This window comes from Electrona antarctica, assembly GCF_951216825.1.
Source record: "Electrona antarctica genome assembly, chromosome: 12".
NCBI classification, from domain to species: domain Eukaryota; kingdom Metazoa; phylum Chordata; class Actinopteri; order Myctophiformes; family Myctophidae; genus Electrona; species Electrona antarctica.
The window spans coordinates 53,103,954-53,115,974 of NC_136793.1; the positions used below are offsets into that span (position 1 = coordinate 53,103,954).

At 44.4% G+C, this 12,021-nt stretch overlaps 1 protein-coding gene across 1 annotated transcript in view; it reads right to left on the minus strand.

Annotated features, from left to right (window-relative positions):
- LOC306933676 (protein crumbs homolog 2-like) overlaps nt 1-12,021 on the minus strand; it is a gene marked incomplete at its 5' end in the record, with an annotated part of 48,918 nt that overhangs the window by 20,645 nt on the left and 16,252 nt on the right. The window contains 6 exons of the mRNA XM_079515986.1: nt 3,236-3,349; nt 4,158-4,343; nt 6,310-6,449; nt 7,155-7,350; nt 9,433-9,769; nt 10,304-10,686. Of these exons, the coding sequence (XP_079372112.1) occupies nt 3,236-3,349; nt 4,158-4,343; nt 6,310-6,449; nt 7,155-7,350; nt 9,433-9,769; nt 10,304-10,686 (1,356 nt within the window). The remainder of the gene's footprint in view (nt 1-3,235; nt 3,350-4,157; nt 4,344-6,309; nt 6,450-7,154; nt 7,351-9,432; nt 9,770-10,303; nt 10,687-12,021) is intronic.

Sequence of the window (12,021 nt, forward strand, 5' to 3'; positions counted from 1 at the left end):
ATTTTTTGGGAGCGTTTTACCCATTGCTGGCTGTCTGAATTAAAAAAACAAAAAAAGAAAGGTCATTAAAATGTTGACATATTATTGCTTATAGCAGCTTTAATGGGTTATCCAGCCAATGTTTTTCTTCTTCTATACGTAATGTATTTCAATTATCTAATGTGTCATTTTATTTTACTGATTGAATGACACATACAGTAATGTAATCCAATCCAAATAAGTCTAGTGTTCAGAGTTTTCTGACACTGTTTTCCTCACAGAGAGAGAGAGAGAGAGAGAGAGAGAGAGGGGGGGTTCTGGGGGTTTGGTGGGCTATGATAACATGTCTTTCACCACCACACTGTAATAAAGTCTTCTGGAAAAAACTTGTGTTGCTATAATATCAGTGATGCTCAAACCTTTTCTATTAAGGACCTCCCAAAATTATATGTAATTGGCCGCGGACCCCGATATAAAAATATTTTGTTTGAGAGACCCCCCAGAAGCAAAGATTTGAGTTAAAAATGTCTCCTTAAAAATATATATATATAAATTTGTATTACAAATATATATATATATATATATATATATATATATATAAAATATATATATATATATATATATATATTTTTTTTTATAAAAAATTGAGCAAATCTAATATATTCAAAGATTTTCACACATTTTCACAATTTGTCAAAAACAGCACAATACAAGCTCATACAAGCTCATAACACGGCACAAAGTGGTGCGATATGAGCTTGTATATCTGCTATTCTTTTTAATGTATAAAATATGGCTAAGATCTAAAATGACACAAAAGCTTCTCCCGGTCTAAATGGGTGTGGGGAGTGGGCGACAGGGCAGGATCTCCTAAATTGGTTTAGCAGCCAGTATAATGGCGGTGTTAACCCCTTCTTTTCCTCTGCACGTGAGCGAGAAGTCAACATAACACGTGCAAAAGAAAGTTAATGGGATCGTCATTTCCCTTCTGCTCCACAGTGTGTCACTGTGGTTTCATCGGTCAATATAATTCTGAAAGGCAGATGTAGTGATATTGAAAATGTCATTGTTATTTTTATTAAATTTTTGACTTTTTCCCCCCTGAAATAATTTAGCGTGTAGATACTGTAGAACCCATTTGAATCATTAAGGGCTTGATTAGTCTCATAAGAAGCTTTCTGTCGTAATCTGCTCTCCCCCTGATAGATAGAGAGAGAGAGAGAGAGAGAGAGAGAGAGAGAGACCACCTCCTCTTAATAGCTAATCTGGACAGCTGACATATGGTGCTATAGTCCTACAGTATGCATCTGCATATATATACGCACATGCATGAATAGAGGGCTCGCACGTGACATCATCATACCCGGAAGTTATGCAGGAATGCCTACTGAGTGGCCTTGACATCCATCAATACATCCAAACAGAAAAGTCTTATCTGATTGCATTAAACAACGTCAAACAACGTTAAACTCACTGGCTAATCGAGTGGCAAAGTGAGTGGATACCCTCGCGCGCATACCCTCTATAGTCTATATACAGAACCCTTAAGTGTAATTTCTACCAATTCATTCCCTCTTTGATTGGGTTAGGATTCCTGCATCCTTGTACTGTTAAGTGAGAAAATGTGAATACTTCTTTGGCGATGTTATCTCTTTGCTTTGACGGATGACAAATCTCCCAATGGTTTGTGAAGAGCCATTAGCAGGAAGAAGCATGAACCCTTTGCTGTTTGGACTAGGAGATTCAGGGGGGGGGGGGGGGGGGGGGTCAGTGGAGGTGTTTTTGTTAAGAGATAAATGGTTGGTGTCCAGAGACAGATTAGGGACCAACCACATGCACCCCTACTGGCCCCAATAGTCTCACGTTACCAGACTGTTGCCTCTCGCAATTTCCAAATGCTTTCATCATACAGTCCGGAGCAACGGAAGAGCTGTCATGAGTCAAATATAAAGCGGAAGTGTGGAGACTCCTCCCCACTTCCGTTTCGTCTTTACAGTCGCGCACATTTATCCTAATATAAATATAAATCATCTAAGCTTATATATATATATATATAGCTTGCTGCTTAGCAGAAAAGGAAATTAAAAAAAAAAGCTCTAAAGATATTTTAAAATATATTTCCGTGAACGGAAATGGCAGCTTCCTTACTCGGATTTCGGGAGGTGTAGTTAGTTCCAGACTCTATATAGCGTTCGGAGATTGTGGAATAGTTTGTCTGGGCTGGCTACCAGGGACGTGCAGAGAGTGTTCGAGAGGCAGGGGCTGAAATCCCGTAAAGAGGGCACTTTTGGACAAAAATAGCGAAAATAGCAGATCTACAAGCTCTAGGGCGCAATCCAGCACTCTTTAGCTAGTGGAGATGCGGTGTAACGACATGGATTTCTAAACAAATTTGTTCAATGCAAAATGCTGTGTTCAAGTTCAGGAGAGCAACTGGCCCAATTAAGGGTCAAATTCACAGAGGAAGGAGAGAAGGCTCTCTTGTGCCTTCCTCTCGGGTCTCCTACTGTGCAGCCAGTGGTCAGCATTGGTTCCCAAACATTTGAGTCCATTTGATGTCCCACCGGGACCCCGAACTATAGTGGGTCCCGGGAAAAGAGCCGATCTACAAGCTCATAACGCGACGCTTCGTGCCACGTTGTGAGCTTGCAGATTGGCTATTTTCACTTCCACTAATTGTGGAATTATGGAGTGTCAAGTTTTGATTGTTTAATTTGTATTTGTGAAATTCTTTGGAAAAAAATATTTTTTTAACGTACGGAAAAGGAGGAGGATGTTCACTTTTACGACCCGCACAAATCGGTCCGCGACCCACAACTGGGTCGCGACCCACTGTTGGGCAACAGTGGTCTAAAGTAACTAAGTAGAAAAGTAAAAAAGTACCTCAAAATGTTACTTTTACTCAAGTAGTAAAAGTAACATTTTGAGGTACTTTTTTGAGGTACAATCTCACAATGCGTCTCTTCAAAATATTTTGTATACATTTTGAACTTTCAATATAGGGACATTCTGCACAATGACTATACTTTTACTTTTTGTACAGGACTTTTACTGGTACTCTACTACATTGCAGCATTGATACTCGCACACGTACACGCGCACTCGCACACACACACACACACACACACACACACACACACACACACACACACACACACACACACACACACACACACACACACACACACACACACACACACAGAGAGAGAGATATGTGCATTTCCATTTGTCCACAATGGGAGGGTTCCTACAGTACCTGCAAAGCCGCCTGGACACCGACACTGATAGGCATTGATCAAGTCCTCACAGCTGCCTCCGTTCTGACACGGAGCAGACTCACACTCGTCCACATTTACTGAACAGTTCTCTCCTGTAAGAAAGAACAACAAACATTGTATTCAACAGTTCTCTCCTGTAAGAAAGATCCAACATTTTCATTTCTGTCCACTTCAGTAAGGACGACCTGTGATTGGCCAGTGCACTTGTGCAGCCAAGGACGCGCTGTGATTGGCCAATAGCCACTTTGAGTATGGGCAAACGCTCTCGCCAGAACATGATTTACTGTTCTGTCCATATCGGGTCGCAACTCGAACGAGTCGGCTACGCGAACTTTGCTCACGTTCGACATGGCAACTTGACAACTCAGTGGTGTCTCTCGTGCCGAGTGTACAAATGGAACCAAATGTTCTGGTTCCATCTGTACACTCTCAGAGCTACATGCCGTAAGGGTCCATTTGGAACCCCCTCAAGTAATGAATAATAATAATAATGATGAATTGCATTTTTATAGCGCTTTTCCAAGTACTCAAGTGCTTTACAATGGTTCATTCATTCATTCATTCATTCATTCATTCATTCGGCGGTGAACAGTCGTCCTCACTTCCCACATTCACACACCAATGGTGGCAAGTTAGCACCGACCGACTCATTGGAGGCAATGTGGGGTTCAGTGTCTTGCCAAAGGACACTTCGACATGTGGACAGGAGGAGCCGGGATTCGAACCACCGACCCACGGATCATTGGATGACCTGCTCTACCGCCTGAGCCACAGCCGCGCCCTAAGAAACACAGAAAGCCCCTGCCCTTGAGAGCAACTTGTCCTAGATTCTTTTTTAAAAACCCGCATCGGAAACGGTAAAGGGAAACATTTCATGAGCACATGTCTACTACTACTCACCAGTGAAGCCAGGCTGACAGTGACAGATGAAGCCGGCTGCATCCTTGTAGCTGAACTGTAGCGCGCTCAGCTCGGACACGACGCCATAGTTGAGCACGTTGGAGCGCTCGAAACACTCGCCTCCGTTCTCACACGGTCCCAGAACACACTCATCTATGTCCGCCTGGCAGTTCTCCCCCTCGTACCCTGCAGGACACACACACGCGCACACATGCGCACACACGCACATGTCGCACACGCAGTACACACACACACACACACACACACAGTCACACACACATGGTCACATACTGTACACATGCAGACAAATGTAAATGCATGCGTGCACGGACATTCAAATACACACACACAAAAAAGGAAATGCACCCAGCTACACAAACATAGAACATGCGGTCAGTAACGAGCCTAGACAGAGGGTCGTAACACTAGTATAACATTTAAAACAACACTTTAAAAGTGTGTGAACCCATTCTAGTGGTGGGTATTGTCTGCAACCTCACGATACAGAGGTCCACGATACGATGTATATCAATATATTGATAATATATATCGACTAAAATCTTATGATATTTAGTCGACTAAAACTAGACTAACACTAAAACATTCCAGGTGACTAAAATTATTTGTCTGCCTTTATTGATAGGTTAAATGAAAACTATTCAAAATACTATGACTGAAACTAAAATCTAAATTTTGCTGTCAAAATCAACACTGCCTTTAAGACGGGATTCAGAAAGATCTGACATCAAAACCCGGAGCGCTAATTGAACTCAGGCGGAGAATTATACTGCAGAGAATTTCACAAGTTCTGCTTGGCCTTTTTTTTTTTAAGTTTAGATCCCTAATCCCTTCCTCTCTCTGTCAGAATGATGACAGCCGTATTTAATCACAGCACGACGACGCACACATTCTGCACCGTTAGTTATTGCAATGTGCTCACGCATCACTTTTCATAATTCAACACAGCACTGAACACACACAGGACTCAACGATGACTGCACTGCAGTTTCTCTAGTTCTCCACATGGTGGCACTGTGACAACAAAAGGCTGCTCCTTAACCCTATCTTGACCTCTATAATCTCACAGGTCGTAACACATTCTCTTCATCTGTGTGATGTATATGTACTCTGCAATGAATGAAAGTGACTCTGCCAATTGTGACTCTGCCACATACAAAGTGATGCTTCATTTCAACATTACCAGGCGGGCGCCCCTCATTTCACACGAGTGTGATTCTTCTAGATATATTAATATCAGAAAGATGCTAACGGACAGTGATTCTGAAAATGTCTGTATTATGATGTAGAGCCTCAATAATATGTATTTGGCTTCAGAGTCGGACCCCCATTTGAAAATATGTTGTGCCGGCGGGGACCACATACCAGATTAGTGTTAGATTGTTTCTTTAAAATTGCAGATCTACAGGCTCACAGCGCGTAGCACCGTGACACGACAATTTAGAACTTTGTTACAAGTAAAAGTAAGGAATTGAAAATGTACTTAGTACTCATATTGCAGAATGTCCCATTTCACAAGTTCAAAATGTGTACAAAATCACAATGCGTCGCGTTGCGACGCATTGTGAACTTGTAGATCGGCTATTTTCAAATGGCCGAAATGTATAGGGTTGAAGTGGTTACTGTATGTTTTCTAATCAAAATTGAAATCTCCAAAGTATTCAAATATTATTGTAGAGGAGTAAAAGTACAAATTGTGGCTCTGAGATGTAGTGGAGTAGAAGTAAAAGTATTGGAAATTGAAAATACTCGAGTAAAGTAAAAATACCTCAAAATTGTACTTAAGTACAGTACTGAAGTATAAAGTACTTAGTTACTTTCCACCACTGCAAACTATTATTTTGCTGGGACCCCCTGGAAGGGACCCCACTTTGAGAACCTCTGACTGGCCCTAACCGGATCTCGAAGTGGGGTCCCGTGGGAGTACTCGAGACCCAATCTTATGTTTCCCCGGGGCTCAAACAACAAAACAGCCAATCTACACGTTGTGACTTGTAGATTGCCTACGGAAGCCTATCAGGCTCGTTCCTGCAGCAACGTAGACGTGCCATTAATGACGGTAGAGCACAACCCTTGCGTGTGATATTGCTTAAGCATATCAATGTGTTGTGTTGTGTACCGTACTATACCGTACCTGGCCAGCAGAGGCAGCCATACTGGTTGACGCCCTCCAGACAGGTGGCTCCGTTCTGGCATGGGTCAGAGAGACACTCTGGGATGTCCTCCTCACAGTGGTCCCCCACGAAGCCTGTCCCCTCGCACTGACACTCATAGCTGAGGGACACAAGGGACACATTTTAGGTACGGAGCCTGACCCCTCGCACTGACACTCATAGCTGAGGGACACAAGGGACACATTTTAGGTACGGAGCCTGTCCCCTCGCACTGACACTCATAGCTGAGGGACACAAGGGACACATTTTAGATACGAAGCCTGTGCCCTCGCACTGACACTCATAGCTGAGGGACACAAGGGACACATTTTAGGTACGGAGCCTGTCCCCTCGCACTGACACTCATAGCTGAGGGACACAAGGGACACAGCTGCTTAGTAGAGTTCGAGACAAATAGGAAAGCAAGACCTCCGCTTTACTTCCCAGAAATCAGCATGAGGTCATCACAATTGGGCTATGGCCATTTCTTAGCAAAACAAATGCTTGGAATGGATTCAGAATCATGAAAACACCCTAGTTTGACACGTCACATGCTACTTGAGAATTACTTAACTTAAGACCTGGAGGCGTGGTCAATGCCATTTGGCTATTCTGAGTGGCCAAACAGCATTGACCACGCCTCCAGGTCTTACGTTAAGTAATAAGACCTGGTACTTAAGACACGCATAATACTGCCCTTAGTGTCTAAAGGTGTGCGTGCGTGCGTGCGTGCGTGCGTGCGTGCGTGCGTGCGTGCGTGCGTGCGTGCGTGCGTGCGTGCGTGCGTGCGTGCGTGCGTGCGTGCGTGCGTGCGTGCATGCCCCACCTGTTGATCAGGTCGACGCAGCGGCCCTCGTTCAGGCAGGGGCCGCTGGCGCACTCATCGATGTTGACCTCACAGTCCAGACCCTGGAAGCCCTGGACGCACTCACAGGTGTACATGCCCACATGGTCCCTGCAGGTGGCGCCATTCTGGCAGGGCTGGACCTCGCACTCATCAATCTCCACCTCACAGTTCCTCCCTTCATGAGAGAGAGAGAGAGAGAGAGAGAGAGAGAACCACATGTTGTTGGCAGAGAACCAAGCAATGATGAGCTCCACAACCAATGTAATAGTCTTAGTGCACACGCACACACACGCACACGCACGCAGGGACATCGCTGACCATTTGGTTGCCCTCACAAATTCAATTTTTTTTTTACGTATAGTGAAAATGGCTGATCTACAAGCTCACAACGCGTCGCTTCGCGGCGCGTTGTGAGCCTGTAGATCAGCTATTTTCCCCAGTTTGGGTCCCGGGGCCGCGGGGCAAACGTCTAATTTCTCTTCGGGGTCTTGTTTAGCTAAAATCTTTAGGAACCTCGTCCTCAACCACTGCTGTAACGCCTTCCCCCAAACATGCTGTAGAGGGCGATGTTGTGACACAGGAGCTTGTCATTATTCTCAAGCCAAAAGGCAGAGGTTGTTGTGACTGACTGGGGGAAATGTAAATAGTTCTATTCTCTTCTCTTCATGTTGAAAGAGAAAACAAACATTCTTCCTAGCTTTAACTGCACCCTCTAGCACTTCTTTGTCTTGTATCATCGTTATAACATCTATTGTTATTAGGGTAGTTTGGCTTCTTTAACCCCTCAATGACCCCATTGCACTACTTGCACACTATTGGTTGTTTTTGTTACCATAGCGATCTAGTACAGTGGGGGGGGGGGGGGGGGGGTCCCCCAGCTGATTAGCGTAGCAACAGTAAACAAACACAGAGTCTAAAGCGTATACAGCATATTTGAACATTTGTTCTACAGTTGCAATTTAAAGAAAAGACATTCTTAATGCCAAATAGCATGCGAATAGCCAATCTACAAGGCTTGTGGTGCGTGGCGTTGTGAGCTTAATTGCAGTTCAGCTATTTTCACAATATTTATCTGTGGAACTAAATGTAATGTCTCTCACCTCCTACAATTCCAAATGCTTGTTGTCAGGGGGGGGGGGGGGGGGGGGGGGGGGGGGGATACCGGAGAACTCGCCAGTTTACCAAGTCGCCCCAGCGAAAATTCTTCATCAATGTCTTCATCTAACATGCTGTCTTCATCAGTGTAGTATGTCAAACTCACAGATGTTATAGTTCATTTGAATCATTTCCAAAGTGATCAAATTATTTTGTGCAATTAAATGTTCAGCTAGATGATGATAAAAAGGTGAGTATGTGTGAATACCAATGATAAGTAGGCCTACATGTACCATTTCAGGAATCGTTTACTAATTTACATTGTTTCGGTACTTTGGTACCGGTACTTTTAGCATTCCTACTTTCTCTAGTGTTAACTCTAAAAACAACTATCCTCTCTCTCTCTCAATTCAATGCAATTTAAATGAAGGTGATAGTAAAACTAAAATGCACTACATCGCGGCGAGTTGGTAAACTGGTGAGTTCTCTGGATACCGGGGGGTTCCCACTAGTTCATATATGATTATTTTGGGTGGTCGAGATTGGGATAGACCCCATTAAAAGACGTTTCTATATCAGTGATGCTCAAAGCTTTTCATGTCAAGGAACCCAAAAATGATATGTATTTGGTCGCCTACACGCATCACTGAGAACATGTATCCACAGATTTGCACACATTTTCACGATTTCTCTAAAATAGCAGGCCTGTATATCTGTAAATTTTTCAGTAGCTAAAGTTTAAAATAATGGTTTCATGTGGTTAAAACGCTAACGCCCCTTTTGGTGTTTTAAAGCATTATGTTGTACTTTAGCTATTGAAAAAAGAGTGCCGCGCTATGAGCTTGTAGGTCTGCTATTTTTGAAAAAGCGTGAAAATGTGGCACAAATCTTTGATGTATATTCTTTCAGAGCGAACGTTTTTAACTAAAATATTTGCTTTCGGGGGGGGGGGGGGGGGGGGGGGGTTCTCTGGAACTACATATTTTCAGATGGAGGTCCGCGGCCAAATACAGATAATTCTGGGGGTCCTTGACATGAAAATGTTTGAGAACCACTGACACAGAAACATAAGGTTTTTCAGAAAACCTTCAGGATTTAGACGACATTATTTTAGAATCGTCCTCAGGTCCAAATGGGTTCGTTGAACGAGCTCCTCTCTCACCTGTGAATCCTTTCACACAGTCACAGCCGTAGGTGTCCACCTGGTCCTCCACGCACGTGCCGTTGTTTCGACAGGGCTGCGAGGCGCACTCGTTGATGTCCAGGTCGCAGTGGGAGCCCTGGAAGCCCGGCACGCAGAAACAGCGGTAGCCGTCGACCAGGTCCTGGCAGATGGCTCCGTTGCGGCAGGGCGCCGAGCGGCACTCGTCGGCGTCCTCCTCGCAGTGCCGTCCCTCGTAGCCGGCGGGACAGAGACACCGGTACCCGACGTCTGGCACGTCCTCGCAGGTCGCGCCGTTCCGGCACGGGTCCTCGGAGGAGCACGTGGTGGTGTTCTCCTATGGTGTTCATTTTGGGACGGCAAGTTTTGAATTCGTTTTTTTTGGTCATAGTCGTTTTTTTTTATACAATTCAATTTAGTTTTTAGTCATATTTTAGTGATCTGAAATGTGTTAGTGTTTAGTCTAGTTTTAGTTGGCTAAATATCGTAAGATCTTAGTCGACTAACTCTACAGTTGGTTTAGTCGACTGAAATGTATTTCGGAAGGGCCTTGATGGCGTCGTAATGATTTTAAACTTGCTAAAAATCTTACAATCTAGCTCACAACACGTCCCACTGCGACGCGTTGTGAGCTTGTAGATCTGCTATTTTCAGCATGTTCAGGAGAAGTCTCTCCTGAACATTTTAGTCTAGTCCTTATTTTTTGACGAAATTGTCAATAGAATTAGTCTTAAAAAAAAAAAACTAACTCTAGTTTTAGTCATAGTAGCTTGGTTTTCATTTAGCTCTTATTTAGTCTTCGTCAATGAAAAACGTTAAGTCGACGAACACCTTTCGCCGTATAGTTTTAATCGACGGAATCGACACTAACCTGGCAGTACTCGCCGCCCGAGCCGAGCGGGCAGTGGCAGGAGTAGCCGTTGACGCCGTTGACACAGTGCGTCCGCAGCGCGCCCTCGCACGGGTTGCTGCGGCACTCGTCCACGTCCTGGGTGCAGTTGGCGCCCGCGAGGCCCTCGGGACAGTGGCAGGTGTACTCGGGCGTTCCCGGCGAGCTGGTGCAGTTGGCGCAGGGCGCCAGGATGCAGGGGTCGTAGAGTTGGTCGCAGTGGGTGCCCATGTACCAGACGCCGCCGGGGCCTCCTTTGGGGCACAGGCACACGTAGGCGCCCATGTGGTCCTCCAGACAGGTGGCGCCGTTACTACACGGCGATGACAGACAGCTGTCTGCGGCGGCCACCGTGCACAGCAGCCCTGGAGAGAGAGAGAGAGAGAAAGAGCAGCACAATTAGTTAATTTAAACTTAAGACCATCCCCAGAGTTTTATTTTTGTCTCCAACTCTGCAGTTCCATGGACTTCTATTATGGACCCCCAGCTGCCTATCAAGAGTGACCGTGAACCAGTCCTCTTCACAGAGCACGACCATGCATGGACTGCTACCATACCCTGCAGTAAGACGCCTGAGGACGAGAAGCGACCTGTCTGGAACGTCGGTTAACATTTGCCTACCTTCTTTCTGTAAATAACCTCTGTGAAGCATTGATTCTCGCCAGGTATGCATGAGTGAAGTTGCTTTTCAAATGACAAAACAACGTTGCTCCCATGACGCAAACATGCAGGTGCAGATGTAACAGCAAAAGAAGAAGACTTGATATTATAAAAAGAGACTTTACAGAGACAAAAAGGACAAACCAGGATTTCTGTTGAGGTGTATTCTTTCTTGGTGAATTGGAAGAGAAAAGAGAAAAATCTCTAAAAGAGAACACCAGCACGAAACTCTCGTTTTATTTACTTTTAATTTCTTTAAATGTTGGCATGATACGCTGCAGAGCAGCAGCACACACACAATGGAAGAGACAGACAGTGCCTATATTTTCCTATATTTGCCTATATTTTCAAAACAAATATGAAAGAGAGAATCATTGGGAGGGAACAACTATTTTTATGGTGCACTTCATTTGAAAGCTCCTGCCTCTGACGATGAATATTGACGACGACGTGACCAAACCAAACAAAGGAGAAGCCAGTAAAAAGGGTACTCCCTTTTTACTGGCTTTTCCGTGTTTGCAATTTGTATGCGCATGAGTGAGCAACTCCATTGAATTGAACTGAATGGCAGGGAAAGGTGACATCACAATGTACTCATAGTGACATGGAGGTGACATCACACATGATGTCACCTCTACAGTATTTCACCACTATGTCACTAATGGATACACTTTTAAGAGGCACGTCACGGCCATATGTAGCTGTGATTGTGGAAGTCAATTTTCCCAGAACCTAATACATTTTGATTGTGACTGCCGGTTGTAGTTCAGTGAAGCTGCTGCTGGAACCGATTGTACCCGTTAAGAGTTATTCAGCTACAGTTCCCAACCTTGGCAAATAGGTTGATGTATATGTATAGCATGCTATGGTAAGATACATCTTGTGCCAATGAAGCAATTTGAATTGAACTGAAACTTAAACATATACGTACTATCCGAGCACCTAAGTGGAAGCAAGTCATACGTAATGATGGAGGAGAAGACAAGAGCTCAGCAGATTCCAGCTCCTTTACACAGCATATTTTGGGTGTAAAGGAATTT